At 37.0% G+C, this 22,092-nt stretch overlaps 3 protein-coding genes across 9 annotated transcripts in view; 1 reads left to right on the top strand and 2 right to left on the bottom strand.

Moving 5' to 3' along the window:
- LOC145486431 (transient receptor potential cation channel subfamily M member-like 2) overlaps positions 1-22,092 on the top strand; it is a 109,409-nt gene that overhangs the window by 70,815 nt on the left and 16,502 nt on the right. For 2 of the 7 annotated variants that reach the window (XM_081465098.1, XM_081465097.1), the window contains exons 2-9: positions 12,111-12,299; positions 13,541-13,591; positions 16,835-16,923; positions 17,820-17,988; positions 18,720-18,918; positions 19,680-19,822; positions 20,564-20,762; positions 21,430-21,595. In XM_081465098.1, coding sequence (XP_081321224.1) covers positions 12,156-12,299; positions 13,541-13,591; positions 16,835-16,923; positions 17,820-17,988; positions 18,720-18,918; positions 19,680-19,822; positions 20,564-20,762; positions 21,430-21,595 — 1,160 coding nt within the window. In that variant the 5' untranslated portion in view covers positions 12,111-12,155. Of the gene's footprint in view, positions 1-8,588; positions 8,688-12,110; positions 12,300-13,540; positions 13,592-16,834; positions 16,924-17,819; positions 17,989-18,719; positions 18,919-19,679; positions 19,823-20,563; positions 20,763-21,429; positions 21,596-22,092 lie in introns of those variants that run through there. The other 5 variants (XM_081465096.1, XM_081465095.1, XM_081465094.1 and 2 more) reach the window with 5 other exon arrangements.
- On the bottom strand, positions 1,736-3,710 carry LOC145487317 (uncharacterized). Its single transcript, XM_081466071.1, has 3 exons — positions 3,383-3,710; positions 2,806-3,121; positions 1,736-2,471 (listed from the first exon to the last, which is right to left on the bottom strand). Exons 1-3 carry the CDS (start codon positions 3,546-3,548, stop codon positions 2,210-2,212), a joined length of 744 nt encoding a protein of 247 aa, XP_081322197.1. The 5' UTR covers positions 3,549-3,710; the 3' UTR covers positions 1,736-2,209.
- LOC145487241 (uncharacterized) lies at positions 5,387-7,173 on the bottom strand. Its single transcript, XM_081465968.1, has 3 exons — positions 6,962-7,173; positions 6,311-6,617; positions 5,387-5,961 (listed from the first exon to the last, which is right to left on the bottom strand). The coding sequence occupies exons 1-3, from the start codon at positions 7,053-7,055 to the stop codon at positions 5,688-5,690; spliced, it is 675 nt and encodes a 224-aa protein (XP_081322094.1). The 5' UTR covers positions 7,056-7,173; the 3' UTR covers positions 5,387-5,687.

Genomic DNA, 22,092 nt, shown 5'->3' with positions numbered 1-22,092 from the left:
TTCAGATCTCTCACTTTACTCCAAAGGTTTCATGAGATCTCATGAAGCTTTTGGGGTAAAGTGAGAGATCTGAATTCTGAAGACTTGCAGCAAACACAAACGGCCCTGAAAACGGTCATTAAGGTGTCGCCAATTTTGGTTATATCAACATAACTTCAAATGTAGTAAATATCTTGTCGCGAAACTTGCCAAGTTTCGCGAAAAGAGGAAAAGAGAAGAGGGTAAATGTCCACTTTTTTTGACAACAAAATTGACAGCAAATATCAAATTATGACGTCACAGTTAATGACGTCATGCCATAACCTTGAGTAAAAGTTTTTAAATTCCAACGTTTTTGTCCTTCTTTAGAAAGAGCACAGCAAGAGTAGTTAAAAGCTGAAAACTGTTTGTCCATATCTCAAAAATTAAAGGAGATATGACATTTTAAATTTTAGAGCATGCTCAACCCAAAAACGGTGACCCCCCTCGATAAATATTTTCAAATTGAAGGTATGTTTTTCTGTTGGCAATCTCACTTATGTTGCATATTGACTGTACTATATGAGAAGAACAGGTGTAATCCAAAAAATGCCCATCAATGGTTTTCTTGCCATTCTAATAAGTTCCTCAAAACGTATTTGTGACGTCAATAGAAGTGACGTCATCAGTTATTCAAACAACAAAAACTTGTTGAAGAGACCAAGACTAAAAAATCTAAAATGATACGATTTTTAGCAGCACTAAGTACTCTATATTAGCAGATTCTCAGAGTTCCTCAAAGTAAACTGAAGAAAAAAAAATCAAGGGGGCTGATTTTAGAAGAACAGTATGGTTCCGGGGGAACACTGAAATCTCTTTAAATTGCTATAACTCGAGAAATATTTGTCATAGCGAGGAACGGTTTTCAGTATAACAGTCCCCTAGTCATGCTCTTTTATATGATTTGGCATTTGGTGGTTTGAAATTTTGGTGGTTTGAAACACGTTTTTGTGACGTCATCAAATATGACGTCGCAATATGACATTTGACATTTTGTTACACTTGAAATGATCAAGACAACGATCCAAGGCAGTGTGCAAAGTTTGTTTAAAAATGTGCAAAGGCCGCAAACTTGACCGTTTTTAAGGCCGTTTGGCCCCAGCATGTCGATCTAAATACCTTCGCATCGAGTCTCACACTTAATCAAACTGAACTCGTGGATTTGAGTCAGATGCCACCAGAAGGATTGTTCTCAGTTTTCAGGCTTGACATTATCCAAGCGAAATAAAAGAGTTAGAGACTGAAGTACAGATTTCACATTGTTTGTCTCTACACGCAGGGGCATGCGACGGATCTGTTCCCTAAAATATATTTTCCCTAGTCGAGTCCCTGCTTAGTGGAAATCAAGGGGCATTCATGCTTATTAACCTAATCCTAAGCCAGAGATTGTCTATTTCATGTGTTTGGTATGGGCGCAATTCCCCGCCCCTCCGCTGAAGGAAAAGATATGGCGGCCCTGTAATCACACCCACTCCATCCCCCAAATCCTCCCCCTTCCTCTTCCGACGAAGGTGTTGAGAACCACCTAGTGGGTGTAATAAAATTCGTGTTTTTTGTCTGCCAGCTGAGAAATTTTTTTGACAGGAACATTTGTTAGAAATTAGGAGATCAGACACTGCTGGATTTCAGCTTTTCAGTAACCAGAAAATTTTTTTTTTTTTTTTTTTTTAAAAAACGCAAATTTCCTAAGTTGTTTGAACCTGTGAGAGACTTCCGAGGACCGGAATCAAAATAACCGAGTGACAGCGTATTTATTTCTTTTCTATATTCTGTGTTTGCCCATTTTCACTTAAAAGGTGTCTTTTTCGACCATTTTCCGCGTATAATTTCTATGTTTTGATGATAAAAAAGAGAAAGTCGCTTTACAACGGCTGAGAGGGAAAATTTATCTCAGGGAAAATTTTAAAACGTAATTTGTTCCTATCTTTTACCGTGAAATGCTTTCATGGTGGATCTGATGAACATTGATCTCACATTCTATTGAGTTAATCCACAAGAAACATCACACATTTTTTTTTCAAATTCCTCAACTGTTTTATTGGAAACAAAGCAAACCCTTGGCAACAATAGAAATGAATTTGCCCAATACTTAAGTTAAACCCCCAAACTCCTTTAGCGATGGCGCAAAAAATCTACAGCTCTATAGTTTCTGCTTGAATCTTTGGTTGAGGATTTGGGAATTTCAGCTCTTCTATGGCAACTTCTTGAAGATCTTAAATCCAGTAAGTGTATTTTCCTTTGCGCATGATGTTTTGCTGTTGCTGCTGCAGCTACGGGGATAAAATCTGCTGCTGTAATAAGTCAGCCAGGCACTGTTGGAACTGTACGGGTATTTCAGGCCCACCACGTCACCATATTGCACAGGGCTCCCATCATCAGCGTTCTTGGAGTAGATCTCAAAGGTGACGTACGAATAGCTCAGCCAGGCGCTTCCTGTCATGGAACTGGTGACTCTATAAACACAACGAGTTCAAAATTAACATTATAAACAGAATATTCTCGAGCAATCAGGACACGAAATTAAGAAAATCTTCCACTTTGGGAAATGTCGATATATTCTATAATTAAATGTACCAAAATTAATGAAAGAAATTTTATGACAATCATGTAGGGAGAATTTATATCTCGAAGTTTGAACTTTAATGAAAAGGTTAAGAAAAGATTGAGGCATATCAGGGTGTATTGCGGCTTGAGCCTATTTCGACAAGATACTACTTTTAAAACTAGAGGATTGGAGTCAAGAGGTAAAGACGTGCTCACTCGCGATCAGGTGAAATATTCACTTACGATCGTGCGTAGCAATTGGTGCTGTAAGAAGAGCTGCAGTACAGTCGGTAACTGCTACTATAGTAGTTGGGTTTGAATGAAACAGTATCGCCACTGTTGATTGGCTCTCCATCCGTCTTTCCCTTGGCAGTGATGGTAAACATCATTATCTTTGAGCAGGAGGTCCATCTTGAGGAGGTCATGATAGTGCCTGGGCAAGTGTACCAGTAGCAGTAAGATGTACCACAGGCGAGCCAATACTTCGTGTAGCTTCCAGAAGTGTAGGCCGAGCGCAGAGCGATAGTGTCTCCACTGTTAATGGTGGGATATCTGTGAACTGCCAGAGTAAAAACAGAATCATGTGCAGTTATTTCAAGAGCAGAGTTTACAATTAAGACAGGGTGCAACAGTGGTGGCAAAACCGACTTAAAGTGTACTAGTTTTCGCATTTTCATTTCTTTTCAGTCGACTTTCACAATTACCCGGATACAATTAGAAAGTTCGCAACATTGAGTGAGACATTGTACTCGACTATGAGCGAATATGCCTCTAGCTGATCAAAGTTTTTGCGACAAAAATGGTTGTCAGTGTTTCTTACCTTGAGACAAACTGTCCCAAACTTCTTCTATGGGAATGTTTAAGCTCACGTCAACGGTGCCCTTGACTGCCAATTTATCTTTGGAAACGCTGTGCGTAACGGACGCTGAATGTACGTTAGCCGCCAAATAAATTGCCATGAAAACAGCCACGATAATAAACTTCATTTTGAAAGACTTTTGATATTGGTTCTCTCGTATGGCCTCCGTTAAAGTTAAATTTCGGATCCCGACTGACTTCACAACAATGATGCTAGTTTAGAAAGTCCGTGTTTTTTAACATCCTGGATTGAAACATGTCAGGGAAGAGACAGCTAACGCGTTCATTACATGTAATGCGATGTTCTAAAAATTATTCCTTTAATTAGTATTTTTTTTTCGTAGATTAATGATCGTTATTTGAGACAATAGCGTATTAATGGAAATTTGAAGCCGCCACGTCAGTCCTCTTACGCGGACGCCCTAGGGAATCAAATGAACCAAAGCAGTGGTAGTGGCCGCTGCTATAGCTTTCCGTGGATTTAGCGATCTTGGACGTACAATGTGTTCTTTTTTACTTTCTCTGCCGTTTTCCTACGTTTTGCAAATAAAGAATGAGAACATTACTTGTATCAGAATATTAAAATTCTTGTCCCCCTGCGCACCATCGAATTCCGTTCTAAAATGCCTCTTTCATGGTTACGGATGAGAAAAGGTTGACAACGTCTCCAATTATTCATACAAGATCCAGTTATGAAAACAGCACAAATTATCACAAGACAGGCTGCTTCTGCGATTAATCTCAAATATTTTGGACCACAAACCCTGAGGGAGACTAACAAATCACTCAACCAAATCGCAGTCAAATAGTTTTTCAACTTCTAACCTTCTTATCTATCTTCTAATGGGGGACTATGTTTATAATTTATAGTAGGAGAGCGGCGCATACGGCACTCTTTTAAGTTCCAGTGAAAGCGGCGCGAAATTGAAGAGTTTTAAAGAAAAAGTATGAACAATTTAATAAACCATTAGTGGATTACAATCTGGATCCCGAAATTGTTACATCGTTCTCGGACTTCTTATGCTCTTGTAACTGAAGAAACACAAAGATTCCCCGGAAACTTTTTTTTCCTCGATAATGACAAGTTTAAAATAGTGCCGCCCCTAAGCGCTCTTTCGAGTGAATCGTTACTTGCGTTTCAGAAGCGAAAAATACTGAGACGTGGTGCGGTTGATAAGCACGCTAGACATCGAAAACCATCATACACTGATTTGCGTAACAAAAAATATTGACCTATGTCGTTTCCTATCATGATTTTCATTTTCACCAGTCATGCAAAAATACTAGTTAGTATAATAGTTTTACGAATAAGCTTTTACTGAGCTAAATTCCATCGTCCATACACTTTTTCCAACGATCGTACGAGTGTATTGATAGAAAAAATCTTCTTTGATCTATATTTTGTTTCTTCGGCATATATGAAACAGGTATTCAAAATAAATCTAATTAAACGAGAAAAAAAAAAACCCCAACCCGTTGTCGGTGTGTGTGTGTGTTTTTAATTTCATAATTGATAGGAACTGATGAAACCAGAAATTGACTAAATTATAAAACCAGACACCATATAATGAAAGCCTTTCAGTTATCGAAATGAGAATTAAAAGTGTTACATCTCTGACGCATTTGTTGCGATTCCATTTTTTGGGAACTGATCTAGCCATACAAATTTCGCTGCAAGACACTTTAGAATTCAGAAAATGACTTCGCGCGCGTTGAAACTTCCATCAGATTTTTTTCGGAAAGGACATTTCACAGTGCCGTGAAACTTGTTCGAGTTTTGCACGCAGTAACGGCCGCGGAAAGGGACTGTCCTCATAGTTGGTAAAAATTCTTTGTTCCACGGAATCCGAAACAAAAAAATTATGCTTAATAACGAGATATTCAGGCTTCTTTATTTACAACTACCTTCCTGTTGTTTTTGTCAAGATATTCCTGTTTTGATAAGAAAGTTTTTTTTAATCTCTCGACTTGAAGACACGGCGAAATCTGGACTATTTTGGAGGAAGAAAACGGCTCAAGTATATCGATTATGGGTGCACCGCCGTCTATCTGTACGGGACACACACAAGTTATATCACACAGTTTTTCAATTCCTCAACAGTTTTAATTCGAAATAAAAACAATTCAAAAAGAAACCCTTTCAAAGCGAATTTTCTGTAAGCCGAGCCTTTTTTACTAGCGTAGACCACTAGCGTGCAGAAAAACTACTTCTACAGTTCATATGCTTGAATGTTTGATTGAGGAATCCGTCCAAACAGGAACGAACTTCACCGCGACAACTTCTTGTAGATCACGAAGCCAGTGAATTTGTCTTCCGCTGCGCACGGTATTTTACTGTTGCTACTGCAGGGGAGGGGATAGAAGTGGCGGTCCCCAGGCTGAAATGTCAGCCAGGCACGGTTGGAGCTGTATGGGTATTTGAAGCCTACAACATCACGGTTTTCCACTGGCGTACCATCCTCTGCATCGCGGGAATAGATTTGGAAAAAGGCTTTTGAAATGGTCAGCCAGTCACCTCGAGCTCTCATCTTGTCTGAAGTCCTAAACACAAAAGCGGATCAAACATATAATTAACTCATCCTTGAATTTTCAATTTGTGGCACGAGAATAAAAGGAATCGTTCATTGTGTGATATGAGGGAGCAATTAAACTAAAAAATAAACAGTTTTATATTATATTTCGAATTGAAAATACCTTAAGTATATTATTATTAATTATCAGGAACATTGAAAATACTAGTCTTAAACAATACGACATTTGCGGTAAAAAATTTACGCCAGTAACTTTGCTGCCTTATTTTTTTGGCCGTTACCAAATACCGTAAGAAAATAGTTTTAAGATTTTCAATTGAGTTATTTCTGAATTCGAAGCGATTGTCTGATGTACTTACGATTTCACGCAGCACGTGGGCCTGGTCGAGTTGTCGCAGCTCAGCAAAAAATCCGGACCGTATTTTATGGGACTAAGTGACACGGTATCGCCACTATTAATAACACCTCCGTCCTTGGCTGTAATAGTAAATATCATTCGCTCTGGACAAGATGCCGATCCTGTGGGATCCGCGATACCTCTACTTCGGCAGTTAGTCCACACACAGGAAGCATTGGTGCACTTCAGCCACTTCATAGAGTAAGGGCCACGAGTGAAGGCCGACCGTAGAGCGATATTGTCGCCACTGTTGATGGGAGAGCTATGTCCTTGAAAGAAGAAGAGAGAAAAATGAGCTTCACCAAAGCCAAGCTGACTGGCAAATATTAGCCATTTAAAGCCATTTATTTTCTTAATCAGTGACAAATTATAAGCCAAGCTTCCGAAAATATGTTTTAAATAAACGCGCTGCTTAGAAAAATTAAACCGCCTAATTAAAATGTGTTACACCGACACTGTGAAATATTCTCATAAACCATGACGAACATCTCGAGCTCTGCCTAAGGACGTTTGCACTCAGCCACGAAAATCGGGAATAGCGAGGTTATCGTTCAGTTTTTGCCCGGTTAGATAAGCCTGCCGGCGGCCTCTGAGAATCTGTTATAAAAGTTACCCGTTTGTTTTTCGCTGGGCTCCTCAACGGACTTTGACTCGACGCCAAACGTCGCATAAAACGCTACAAACATCGCAACGACTGTAAACTTCATTTTTCAAAGTTCTTGACGTTGTAAGGGTTGTTTTTAAAAAAGAGATCAGATTTGTGAACTTTCAATGTCCAATACCGACAAAATTTATTACAAATGATGATTTGGTTTAAGAAATTGTTTTTGACGTCGAAACGAAACGCGTTCGTAAACGTGTTGAAGATAACAAATTAAGTTATGACACTATTTATTCATTTGTAGATCGAGAGTAAACATCTCTGTAATACATATTCAAAGTTTTATTTTAAATTCTAATAGCGCACAATTGTTCATATATTTTACAAACGTAAACGCTAATTTGAAACCTCTTGTGAGTGCTGCCAGCAAACTGCTTGGTTCTGCTTACTCAACGTTGACAGGGCGAAACGAAAAAATATAGACAGTGCTGTCAGATTTGTAAGAAGGGCCTTGTAGTGAGGGGGCTCGCTGTTTGTCATTTTAATAGATCAGTTAGTTGAAAGTGCCGTGACCTCAACTCTAAATTTATGATACACTTTCTACTACACAAGCTAGAGAAGAAGAAAACGGATGTCGCTGCTAACTAAGCAGGGACAAAATAGTCGCCAATTTAGAGTTAGAAATGCTGACTGGGTCCTGACTGAAAAATTTTAGATCAACACTGAAACTTTGAAGCATCAGTTACGTGTCTGGATAAGGCTGCTCTCGGCGCCTTTTCATCTGTAAATTAAAATTTTAGTTCATACTCTCTCTCCGGTTATCAGTAAATTTTGCAGATCTCAAATCCCAGCTATTTAGGCGCGATATTTCTCAGTTGACAGTTAGAATTTTGACCTATTAGAGAGACCTTCTTATAACATGCGCGTATTAAAGTCTTTCGGCAAAAACTGCATATAAAATATTTAAGACTGTACGCACACTCACATTAGTCGATACGTGTTTTTAGATGAGAGAATGTAAACACGGTTGTCGAATTATTTTTGCGAATTAATGTTTTTTCTTCCACTCTTAAAAAATTTTGTTCCTTTGTCTAATAAGTCGCGTTGATTTCCCTCGGTTTGAAATTTAACACCCCTGTCGCGTTTATTTCGTTATTGAGAAGTAATCTTTACATCAATTCACGTTTTAATTTAAGTCTCGTTAATTTCGAATACCTTAATTAACACGAGCGTTAATTTCCTATAACAAACTAGGAGTGTCTTTATATAAAAAATTATTTGTAGAATTTTTTTTGTATTACATATTTTTAATTTACTGTTGACTGATGACAAGTAATCAAGAACTCCATACTACTGAAAAACCGATCGTATTTTTTTGTTGCTTTCATAAGAAATGATTGTTATATAGTTTGATTTTTATCACACTGAGACGAAAAATGTATTCATATCGAAACACTTTTTACGCAAATCTCAGTTAAGAAAGAATAAAAAAATCGCTTGATTTGATATTTGCTGGTAACTCTTGAGAGGACAATAACATCAGGCACAGATATTTTGAAAAGAACAGAATGGTGTCCGCTGTGTTGTCTGAGCAACGGAGTGCAACATGTGACGTCATTGGTAGTTTTCAAAATGGCGGACGAAGAACCACAGAATCGATAAAACTGAAAAATAGATAATTTGTGTGTGTGTAGAGTAGACTCTGGGGACGTTCTGTTGCTATCATGACTAATCTAAGGTAAGTGTGTGTTTTAAAAGGATATTATGACCATGGCGTCGTTGTTTATATTCTTGAATGCCTCGAATGTTCGATTGAATTCAATCGATTTTTGCTTCGCAACTCGATCCGTATGATCATGACCAGCTCTTAGAAAGCTTACTTCAAAATTATATCTTGGTTAAACGGGGCAAAGGAATCGGATTATCTAGCAGCCTCAACAGGAATGAAAACTTCAACTTTATTTCTTCCTTCATTATTCTAAATTCTCCTCCACATATGTTAAATTCTTGTTTTCAGCTGTGTTGTACAGAGTTAATTCACACTTCAGCTCGTGTTAAGCGCAGTTGTGTCTTGTGTGGATGGCCTCATTAAAGTTAAATCATAGTTTAATCGGTTTACGTTGAAAGCATAAATCTCAAGCTAAAATAGTTTCTTTACGCTCGTTGAACGATGTTTGGTGATATTTAGCTATTTTTATTCACAATGATATGTTCTCAATAACTCCTTACAAATGGCATTTACTTATTTTCTTGCATGCAGTAAACGAGGCTGAATCCTATAGATAGAACTGTATTATGGTTCAAGTTGTGACATTTACTCAAATTATGTACCATTTGGGCTTTACTGTTTTCATGATACGGATGTCAAAAGATATCATTATAAAATTATAGTTTGTTTTGACGGGTAAATTAGTTCCAGATAGATTTGTTGTGTAGCACTGCAAGTCTAGTTGACTGCCACCTGTACCTAAAAGCCCAACTGTGTGAGGATGAGGAGGGGAGGTGGGGGAGGTGAACAGACTTAATTTAAATCATGGCTCAATTAGTGCACAAAGAAAAAGTTTTGTCCTGGGAGAGTGTTTAGTGTTTATTCAGAACTGTTATATTACATATCTCCGCAAAAACATGACCTTCAAAAGTATATGTGGAGGGAGAAAGCATGTAATGCTAAAAAATAGGTGGTAGTTGTAACGTTGTTAGTGTACTGTCTTGGTGGATGCAGAGTGGTTTAGCGAGGGATTAGAGATTATTGAAAAACGTGAAGTCCAAACAGGAGGGCTTAAGAGAGTGGGACCTACAAAACAGACAGATTTTGGCATTGTCAATCACTACAAAATGACTTTTTTGTCTCCATGCAATAAATTCTGTCCGTAACAAATAAAGATTAGACCACCATAGACAGCAAAAAAATGGAAAATGTTGCAGCCTCCATTGTCTGGCTCTTCCATTTGATCTGTTTGAATAAGTTATTTTCATTTTGTTTTTCACCAAAAAAACATACTGCTCATGCATCACGACATATAGTAAACACTATGATGTCATTTTTTTGTAAATTGACAAGTAATATGATACCTATGGGTTACATATTACTTGATATTACAGTTGCACCTCCACAAATGGCCACCTCTCCACAACTGCCACCCTCTCTACAGTAGTCATTTTTTTGTCCCAGCGGACGGTCCATACATTCATAATTCTTATTAAAACTTCTGTACAATGGTCACTTCCCTATAATGGCAATGGCCACGAAAGTGCATCCCAACTGCGAAAAAAACCTTTAGGCAATGGCAGTGTATCAATGACTGACAAACGGTACACACAAAACCAAATTTTTTTATTGGAAAAGCTCACAAAACTTGATCTATACCACCCGTTGTTTGTCTCTGTTTCTGTTTGATTTCTGTTTTATTGATGTATTTTGATTGTGTAATTTATTTACATGTCACACTAACCTTTTTTTAAAGATAAAAATGTTGAACCCCACAAAAAAAAAAAAAAAAAACAGATTACACCCCTACCTCTCCATAACAGCTACCTCAGTCCCTGCAACAGCCACTTTTCTCTTTCCCTGAGGTGGCCATTGTGGAGAGGTTTGACTGTACTTGATATCAATTCTTACATAATTCAAGTCTTATATTTCTTATGCCATTATTCATATCCTGAAAACTCTGCTAAATAATGGAAAGAAGTGTTAATTTTTAGATTTAGCCAAGCCTAAAAGCAGAGCTCCTGATTGCAATAACTGATGATAAAGGAAAAAGGGAATTATTTTTTCTTGGATCAGAAAGTCAAAAAATGATCAATTGTGAGCATGCAAATTATTGTTCAGCGTGTGGTTTTGCTATTTTTTCCAGTTAAATTTTAACAAACTATACCCAACAAGCCTAACCAAGATTGTAGAAATTACGTACACAATATATCAGGGAATTTCGATTGTACAAGGAATATGTCAGAAGAAAAGTCAACAACGTACCAGGGGTTAATTTGCACCGAAATTTTGCCTTTGCGAGTACTCCTTCCTTCTCCCCTAGAGAAATAATGTGACTTGTGCCTGCGATCCAGTCGTTAAACCAGTAACTGGTCAGCGGTCAACTTTAAAAAAAAACATGCAACCTCAATGAGCTCTAAACCTGAGCCCGCAATATAGTCACGTGATACAAGTCAGCGGATAGCTTGTTGTGACAGCTGTCAATTAATAGCGTGGACGCCCAAAATCAAAGATGTAGCTATGGTAATGGTGCTACTCTCTTAGTTTTCAAGGTATTGGTGTACGGACAGACGGACATACGTATGTACAAACAGTCACATGACAACCAAAATTTTTCAGATCGATGGGTTACCAAATTTTCTAAGGTATGGGGCTCCGCTTGCGCACCTTCGGCGCACAGGAGCTCCACTAATAAATCTTTTTAGAAAACAGTCCTAAGAAAATACATGTGCTGATTGGTTAAAAATCGTGTTCCTATGACTCAAAACACAGAACTAGCATGAGCTGTCGACGTAATGATGGCGCAAGCAAAGAGAATTTACATTTTGATAATCAAAGTTAACAAGTTGTTTTCCTTTTTTGTCACAGTGTTTTCTAAAAGAGTCACAAGGATCAGTTCTATTGGGGAAAAATTTCAGAAACAAAAATTATGTCACATATTTAAGAAATAGGAAACATGTTCTCCGTGTTTCTATCGAGTTATAGAAGCACTTGTGAAAGTTTGGGAGAACTCGAAAAAGCTGTGAAAACACTCACCTGCGGCTCGTGTTCCTGCAGCATTTCTCATTCTCCCAAAACCTCCACTCCTGTTTCTATAACTCGACAGAAACACAGTACATGTATTCTATTTCTTAAATATATGACATAATTTTGGTTTCTGAAATTTTTCCTCAATAGAACTGATCCTTATGACTCGAGTTCTACTTTCCTACCAAAGTTGATGGATAATTTTACCTTTTTGGGCACTCCAGATTGTAATATATGAAATTGTTTTTTTTTTTACCTTTTCACTTTCCACAAGATGTTACTTCCTGGCAAAATCTTTTTGTCCAACAGAAGCACTGTTTGGAAGTATTTAAGGTGTGATGCTACTTAATTACTGTATGTACTAGTACAAAGTTTTAATCTTGAATCATGCACTAAGAATGAATGTTTTATCTTTTATTTTCACAGAGCAAAATATTATTTACCAGTTCATTATAAGCCTTCATTTTGAAGATGCTGGGTTTGAAACCCAATAAAGTCCAGTCAATCAGTTCTGTGAGCTTAGCTGGTCTTCCCACAGAGGCGCTGATTGGCTCCAATCGCCGCACATCTAAAGGATCACTGTCTGGCTCACTAGCAGGATTTGAACAGCTAGAGGTAACAAGTTATTTTGTTTGAAGTTCTTATCAGGAGACCTTATTAATATTTAAATTTCAGCTAACAAATTTAAGAAGTAGCAAAGTTACACATATCAATAATTAGTTTTCAGCAGTTGTGCTGTGGTGACGGGCTAATGAAATGCTAAGCTATTTATGAACTCGAAGTTGATAATAAATATAAATTAACTGCTGTGGTCAGTTTTTGAAGTTGAGCATTGGTCCTTCGTCAGAGTGAAGCAGAGTAAAGTCCCTATGACAAAGGGCTTAAGCACTCAAAACTTCAGCTTCCCATATTTACATGTAATTTACAATGTACCTGTGTTGACTTTAAGTTGGTAAATAACTAAGTATTTAATAAGAAATGTTTTATTGTTTTGGTGAATGTAGCTAGCATATGTTAACACAAACTTTATTGAATATCTGTACCATTATTTTATAGCCATGGCCATCCCTATAAATTTTTCATTTTCCATCAACCTCTGTTTTTGGATCAGATGGTCAGAGTCTGTTAAAACAAACTATTAACACCATGAAAAAAAGAATGTCGAATTGTTGTTGTTGGCAAATTTTTCCCTGGTTGATGCATGACACTTACATGGATATAAAAATTTAAAAAAAGTAATTAAAATGCAATAAAAATTGAAGTGATAAGCTAAAATAAATGTCAAAGTGTCATCTTGTCAATAAGAAATCACAAAGTTAATGTTTCAGGCAATATTAGTTAGCCCTTCTTCAGTGTGCTCTAGTCATTGTCGATTCCACTGGATGTCCGCAGACGTATGAAGTCATATGAAGAACCTTCAGTAAATTGAAGTGTCACTCCCAGTCAGAAACATTAAACAGTATATTACCAGCTAATAAATAATATAAAATAACTCAAAAATTATTAATAAATACAAGTCATCTTATTTTTAATTAATGAATTTTACCTGGCTATTGAACTTTGCATCGCTTGTAATTAGTTATAATTTTATAATTTATTGTTACTTGTTTTACACCTACGTTGTTTATCTCGAAAAGAAAAGACTTAAATCACATGAAATGAATTTTAATTTGTTAATAATAATCAAATAAATGTAATGCACTGTAATGCAAAGAACATACTAGGTAAAAAATTCTTGTAACAGTAATCAGTTAAATAAAATGTCATGACCTATCTTTGTACACTGATATGATGGAACACCTTCAAAATATTAGTTTGTTAAGAAATATAAAATTGACCATTCTGGTAATTTTCAGTTTCTCACACCAAGTGGCAGTAGAAGGTTGTCATCTCTAGCTTTAAAAAAAGTAAGTATTAATGATTAAAGAGAAAAAAAAACACATTTATTTCACTTAATTATGCTCTAAATATCTAAAGACATGATGACAGATACAGTATTGAAATATAAAATTAATGTCTAATCGTTAATTTTTTCAAAAAAAACAAAAACAAATTGAAGGTCACTCCAGAAAAATACTGTTAAGTACTTGGAATTTCCAGTGACCCTCTCTCTGGAGTGAGTATGGACATACGGTAATGTTGAAACACACACTAAAGAGTTGTCTATGAATAAAACAGAAACACACAATAATTACTTGAGATTAATAGTATTTAATGTTTTAATGACAATAAATTAAAAGTATTACATAACAAATAGAATTCCATATAACCATGCATGTTCAGTAATAGATCACAGATATTTGTGTCAAAATGTGGTATGAATAAAACAGTGGCACATAAGCCGTTAGCCGAGTGTGTCACTGATGTTCCTGCTACATTTTGATGTGGTCTGTGAACTATTCTTGATATCAGAACGGATGCACAGCAACATGGAATCTACTTGTTTTATATAATAAAGAAACAAAAATGTTATCAATGCCATTATCTATGCATCTATCCTTCAATAGATTGTAAGAACCAATCAAAATGTGAGAATAATTTGACATATTACATAAAGTCAGTTAATTGCACACTGTAAGTCCTCTAAACTTAATAATGGTCAGTGTAAAAGAAACCTAGTTAAAATACTAAAATTAGATTATCCTCCACTCAATTAATATATTATATCTTTTGCTCAAGCTCTGTAAACCATATTTAGTAGTTCTCACTAGTTTTTTTTGTATGATTCCACATTCTGGAGAGATCAAAAAATTTTCTTGATCAAGAAGTTAATGCCTTTGTGGGATATATAATTATATGGTATAGATTCAGTTCAAAATCTTTTAGTTTCTTGAGCTGCTGGCAGCTGCTTTAACAGATCCCATCAAGTTGTTTAAGCAAGTGCTCATTGGCTGATAAATAATTGCCAAACTTTTTTTATTTTGAAATGTTCTTGCTAATTTCTACTAACAGAAAATTTGTATGTCTCTCCTATAGAGGTACATGTAATCACTGTTTGAAAACGTTAAAGACAAGACTTGAAGATTTAGGCAAACTGTTTGCAAGTAGTTTTTCCAGCAACACTTAATTTGTGTGAAATGAGAGCTTTTCTATTGATTTAAATTTAGAATAACTGTGCAGCATAGCATTTTTTGTTGACATCAAGCTAAATATTAAAAGCACATGTCACATCAAGGGAGCTTTTCGTTACCAGTTGATTATGAACAAGCCCAGGCTAAAATTTTCAGCTCTTTGGATGAGTATTTTGTAAAGGTAGGCATTATTTAGTTCTCATTTTATTTATTTCGGTCCAAATCCTTAGTGCTATAACATAGTTTTATTTTATCTTGGTGTATTATCTGCTTAAAGTGGCCCTCAGTGAATGACCTTTATCACTTATACTGTGTACTGTGAATACAGCACAGATATATTTTTTCATCCAGAAGTGATACTAACTTAAAATAAACCATTGAAACTTCAAATTGTTTTACAACAAGACCTTGTCACAGTGAAGAACAAAGAGGAAGCATTTGCTGAAGTCAGATTTTTTTTTCATTATTCCTAGAAATATTTTGAGGAACAGCTTGTTTATTTGTTTGTATCAACTAACTTGAAAGTTTTCTGGTTTTTCTGCTCTCAGACATGGGATAATATCTCAAATAATTTGAACTGCTAAATTCTGGTACACAAAAGTATAGAAATTAATAATCAGAGAAATAAAGATGCAAAGCACTTGCCTCTGAAGCTTTAGGTTGAATATCATGATAAAACTGAATCCGTAGAATGATAGAAATTAATGTAAGAACATTATGAAAGTTCAACTCTCTAATTCTGGAAATAAAAGGTTACAATTATCCAGGGAACCTGAGGAAAAAAATATTATCTTGCCACAAAAACAGTTCAATCCTTTTCTTCTTTGTTGTCATTTTTTATTAAAGATACTGGAAAAGTTGAGCTCATGGACTGTTTTTGATCAAACTAATTTCTGTGACTTCCATTGTTTTGATTTGTTTCTTTGTGTTTTGGAAGAGTGACCTAGCTTTCAACGATTTTCAAAGCAGATGTTAGAAGTAAAATTATTATTTTTAAAAATTTATAGGAAAAATTTTAAAAAATATATTTGGTTGATACTTTAATTTATGTCAGGGCTTATATTTTTGATAAGTGAAGAAATTAAGTTTGAAGAATCATATTTTCTGCTGTTTTTATGATCGTGGGAAGCATTTTCCTCTGGAAAATTCTCAAGATTATTTTGAATAAATTAAACTCGAGGTCTTTGATATGTAAATTTGAAAGGTTTCCCTTGACTAGTTTACTCACAACAACAGTTTTGTGTTCTTCATGCCTGAAGTGATACAGACAATAACAGTTTGAAGTTTGTGTCTTCATTTAACTTGTAAAATCTTTGCGCTAAAACAGTATGGAAGGTGTACAATGCAATGAGGACAGAAAATTTAACTTACAACAAACAGCTGCGCACACGTAGTTTTTAAGTTGTTGATACACTGCATATATAGCGTCTTTTGGAAAATGATAGAATCATTCTCGCCTCTTTATGAGCTTGATTCTCATGGAAGTACAGTTTCTCTTAAGAAATCTGGACGGCAGCAGGTGAGTGATGATGAAGTTGATGTTAAATTACTTCTAGTGTCTAGCTTCAACCATGCAAATCTCTCAGTCAACAATTTTCAAAGTGTTAAATATTGCAGATCTTCAATAATTTAAGCATTTTCTAATTTGGTATGGTCCAGAACAAACTGTATCAAGACACATTAACAGGAAGTAATAACTCTTTAAGTGGACTAATTTTCAGCCATGTCTGCATGGCAAACTGATTTTAAATTAAGTGCATTTGTTTTAAATAGTGTTGGTACACTTTTAGGAATTAACACTATAAGAGTGATCCCATCAGAACATGAAAAAATATTTTTAACAGCTAAACTGATAACACAGGTAGCTTATTCAACTGGTCATAAAACAAATTATTTAATAACTGAAGAACTGGTTATGCGGGAGATAATTTTGCTAGTATGAGTGAGGAATGAAGCTCAGCATTAAGTTGAAATTGAAGGATAAGCTACACTGTAGAATAACACCAACTACATTGTATTTGTGACTGTTACTGCTATCATGTCTCATGTTTCTGATACTTATTAAAATTGTCTTTTTAGAAAAACAAGAAGTCATGGATTGCTGGTAATTTTCAACGGCGAGAGTGCATTAGAATTGTGAAGGATGCAAAGAAAACCGTGTCTGAAGAGTAAGAGCCTGTGAAGAATTTATGCTAGTGCAATATTTATGATTGAGTTTTATTTATTTAGTAATCCTGAATAAGCCAATTTTGACATTTTAAATTTCTAACTTGGCTCTGAAGTTCAGGGGATCAAAACAAACAAAATTTAGTTAGTCATCCATCAACCTCAAGGTGATTACTTTTGTCTTATTTCTTGAATACTCATGGCCAAGTTAGAATTTTAATGCATCAAAACTGGTATCCAGGCATCCTGTGGATGCCCACTTGTTGAGAATTTTGTTTTACATAATGCCCACTTTTCAAATCCTGCCTTAAAACTTTGTTGATAAAGGGCACAATTAAGCTTGTACATTTGGACATAATTAAACAAATTGTGTTACACCCAAAAATAGCAACATCTACTTATTCTCCCCACAGAGGTGTATTTTTCTGTTTGAACCTCCCTCTCCCCCCACCCCCTTCACCTTTCTCAAAACAATTGGATTTGGGAACCCCCAGGTCCCTCAGGATTGTCTGTGACTCTCTGTTGGTTTGAACTCCTCACCTCCACCCCTCTAGACATTCCAGTTTAGCTGGATACTTTCTTTCTAAAGGTTTGGCCCTTGAGACCCCACCCTCTCAGAATCTCCAGTAGCCCTCTGTTAGCAGTTTAGTTTCAGGGCTAAGAGTTTGCTACCATCTCAGACATTATAGCCAGAATTTAGACATTTACAAATGTTCAAAGTCACGTCACGCAACGTCTCTCCCCGCTAGTTAGTTCTTGAGGTGAAGAGTTGCGTGACCACTCAATGAACAGCTGTGAAGGAGACTAGAAAAGCCCAGCTGTCAATGAGTTAAAGCCCTGATTAAGTTGAATTTTTTAATGCACAGTTGTTTTGGTTTTTCTGTTTTGGTTTTGGTAGGAATCCCATGTGTAAGTGCGGCAGATTGAAATCACTTCATGATGCCAGTGTGACACGAGAAGACAGCAGTGATCAGTGGACACCTGAGAGGTGCTCTCGAAAGCTACCTACTGATGGGTACGGAGAAATCGAGTTCCTGGGGCAAGGCAGTCAGACAAAGAGATCTCCGGTCAGTAGATTTCTTTTGTGATACCGTGCAAACACTTTCATGACAGGTAGTCAAATTATAGCCGTTGCCCGCTAAATGTACAGCTGCATCCTGGGGGGAGATTCCCATATGAAAAGGTCGAGGATGCTCATCAGAGAATTTGAATTAAACCCCTGAAGGAGGCGGTAAGGCTTGAGCTTTGTTGGACACGGGAAGACCCTGAAAGATACCACTTAAAAACCTAATAGGCTCGATTACCAGCTGCCATTCAGAGAAGGAGCCCACGCTGGTAGACCGCACTCACGAAACCGTTGGAAATCGAGCCTAAAAAAACGGAAGTAAGAGTGTTATTATTATAATTATTTCTCTGAGGCACCCTAAAATATACTTTGACAGCTTAAAATAGTGGCATTTCATCATGAACACCCTAAGCGAGACCACGAGCATCCCAACCATTTCATATGAGAGTCCCCCCCAGGAGTTGCATTGCAGTTGAGGCATTATGCCTAAGGGCTGATGCAATTTTTAGGCTTATCGGGGTGGTCTTGGGACTGTTATAGACTATTTTGATAAGGGTCCTAATAAACGCATTTTCACGACAACATGAAGTTGTCATCATTGCTTCTTAGTAGCTAGGTGTAGCAGCCGGTAGTATTCCAGCCAGCCTGGGCCACTGGCCCGGGCACAGAATTTACCTTTATCACAGAGATTGCATGTAGATGTAATGTCCCATCTTTTCTTTTGTCCTGCAGTATGTCCGTGTGTCCCACGATACCGATGTGCAGCTCATCTTGAAATTGATGCTTGAGAGATGGAATTTAGAGATCCCAAACTTAGTCATTTCTGTGACTGGTGGCGCCAAGAGCTTTGTCCTGAAACCCAGATTAAAGGAAGTGTTTAGAAGAGGTCTTATTAAGGCTGCCAAGTCAACTAGTGCCTGGATTATTACAGGTTTGCATGATCGTGTTAACATCTTTAACACCATTCTTGTGTATTCTGTGGCTTGTGAGAAATATAGGGAACTTATAAAAGCTCCTCACATCGCAATAAACGATCTTTTTTTGGAAATATTGGGATGAAATGGACACGTTGAAACATTCGAAACTTTCTGAAAATCTTCACTTGTCAGCAACTGGCCTCTTGTTTCAATTAGGAACGGAGATACATTGTAAGGGTATTTAAAGATCAATTTTCCTGCCAACCTCGCTTGATTTACGTCGGTTTCTTTTACGGATGCCAGTAATTTGATAGTTTATACCAGTCGTTACAGCAGTTTCTGTATCACGACATCTGGCTTTGAAATTTATGAGAAATGTTTTGTTTATTGGTGATAAGTTTATCACTTTATGTCAGTTTTAGTTATCTTCAGCATTAAAACAAATGAACTCATTGACTTGTACTTTTTTCATGTTAATTGGGTGTACAGTATTTGTACCATAGTTCCCCTCTACTAACTATGTTTGTACAGAAGAGTTTTTCTTCCCCAATGTTTGCCAATTTTTGTCGATTAGGGATACATACTTTGATTAACACAAATTATGGACGAAAACGAATTATGAGCGAAAGTGGAAAAGATCACTATTTTGGCGTCTGCAATACCTTTTTCCGCTACACGCATGTCATTTTCCCAGCCATCCTTTTCTCCGCCCTCCACAAAGATTGTGATACTTGAATGTTTTTAATGATTGGATTACACGCTCATTACTCACCAGGAGGAACAAACGCTGGTGTGATGAAGCACGTGGGTGAAGCAGTCAAGGAACAAGCAATCACGTTTGGCAGTGAAGACAAAGTTAATGTTATTGGAATTGCTACCTGGGGCATTGTGGACAGGAAAGATGCACTGATTGGAAAGGTAGGGTAAAATTATTATTGTTCAGTCTTAAAGTACAAGCCAGAGTTTAAGGATCCGATGCAAACATGTTCTTTTCGTTACAACCAACTTACTTGCTTATAGTTACGAAAACGCTTTTGCTGAAACAGCACTTGAGACTGATAAAATGCACATTTTTATAATCGTCAAATGTTTTCGCTCGCACGCGATTGGTCACGTGACTGAATATGCCCGGGCTAAAACTGGGGAATGCCCGAGTGATATTCCCCAATTTTCAAACCTGCGTGCGTTTTGAAAAATATTTGAAGGATAATAACACAATAGCCTCTATTTAGCATGAAATTATGTTCGGATATTTGTCCTTGGACTTTTCTGTTCCTCGAAGCTCACAGGTTTTCTCGAGCTACGCTGTCTGAAAACTGTTCGCGTCTCGGAAGAGGTAATGTCCGCGGACAAATGTCTGAGCATATTTTCGCGTCAGAAAAAGGCTATCGTTTATAGGTATATGAATATTTTACTTTCAAGCCAAAAGGTTACGTCAAATATGCACTGAACATTTACAGTAGTTCACATTATCCACCGGGTTCGTCACCTTTGTAGTTTTGAAATGTTTTCTTACAAATTCTTTAGAATGTTCTTCAAGCGGGAACTTGTACACTGTTTATGAAATGTCGCGTTTTTTGCGTTTTAAGGATTTCTGTGCTGTTTGAATCATCATAATACCAGCGGTTGTGTTTATTTTCTACTTTGTACTGCATATAGGACAAGAATGGTCTTTACCCAGCACTGTACCGAATGGAGCAGGTCCCAGGATCCAGTGGGGCCTTACTAGATTCCAATCACTCGCATTTCATACTGGTGGACAATGGAACAGAAGGCAAATATGGCGTGGAGATTGACTTGCGGTCAAGGTTCGAAGAAGCTGTAATGAAGGTCAAAACTGATTCCAGGTCTGCTGCAGGTATGTCACACATGATGATTTATTAATTTTTAGTTACTCATATAATTAAAGCGACAGAAAAATTAAATGCATTACTCTCAGATTTTTTGATTAACATCAATGCTAACAATTTATCCTTTTTGGTGATTTTCTCCATCCTCTTCACCTGCAAATGCCTGCTGACATCGTTTTTACATTGTTAGGGGGAAAAATCCTTATTTCTGGTCAAAAGACAGTTTCTTTGAGCATGTCCTTTCTGATCGCATGTTTCTTCAGTGTTTAAAAATATACCAGGAAAAAGCATGGAAATCATTTGATCGTTTCTCTGACATGAAAATATAATGAGGGTGTCTGGAGTTTTGTCTAACTGCATCAAGTTTGTAGTCGTTAGTTGCAAAGTGAAATCTGAGCCAACTGTCTAAATTTTATATTCTGGCGTTATTGCTCTACGCATTGCACTGTATTCGAAAAACAAAACTGATGTGGAATAAGTACTATAGATATCTTGAATGTTGCAGTTTAAAAAACAGTCAAACAAACCTCTCCTAACGGAGCTCATAAAACAGACACCTCTATTTTTAAGGACAGTTAACTTCGTCCCAGCGAAGCCAGGATTAATATAATCTCTTCCTCTATATATAGGAACCGTGTGGCAGTATAGTGTCTTACTCTTTTGATATCGCCGTAGGTGCCATTGGTGTTCCTGTGGTTCTATTGGTTCTGGAAGGTGGACCGAACACCGTACGCACCATGTGTGAGCTGATCAAGAAGAAAATCCCCGCAGTGGTGGTGGACGGGAGTGGTCGCGCTGCAGATGTGGTGGCTTATGCTTACAGCCACACTGTGAAGAAATGGTGAGCGTTGGTAGCCATATTCATGGTAGCTTTGATGCATGACTAAAGCTACGCCTCCTTAACCCCGTCACCTTCCTCCCTTTACTCCTTTGTCCTCTTGTCTTTCTATTTTTCTCTGTCACTTCTTTCAAATTTTGCAATTTCTTTGCTCAAACAATTCTGCTTAGCTTACACGATCTCTGGATTGTTTTGGGTTACTTTAATAGACAACTCCAGGGCTATGGCTTTCTGAGTTCATTTTCCCTTTGCTCACCTCTGATTGGTTTATAAACCTTGCACAACGAATTCTAACCTATCAGAACAAACATGACGTTATTTCAACCAATTACATGTAAGAGCAAATCGAAACCAATCGTGATTTGGCATAAGCGTGTTTTCCGCGCTTTTTAACGGTGGCCTGTTTTCCCGCGCTTTTTACCGGTTGCATGTTTTCCCGCGCGTAGAATGTGTTACACGTTTTCCCGCGCTTAGAGCGTGTTACATGTTTTTCCACACTT

Source organism: Orbicella franksi, chromosome 5 (genome assembly GCF_964199315.1).
Source record: "Orbicella franksi chromosome 5, jaOrbFran1.1, whole genome shotgun sequence".
NCBI lineage: Eukaryota > Metazoa > Cnidaria > Anthozoa > Scleractinia > Merulinidae > Orbicella > Orbicella franksi.
The sequence above is the reverse complement of the archived record's forward strand: the minus strand, read 5'-3'. Positions and strand labels throughout refer to the sequence as shown.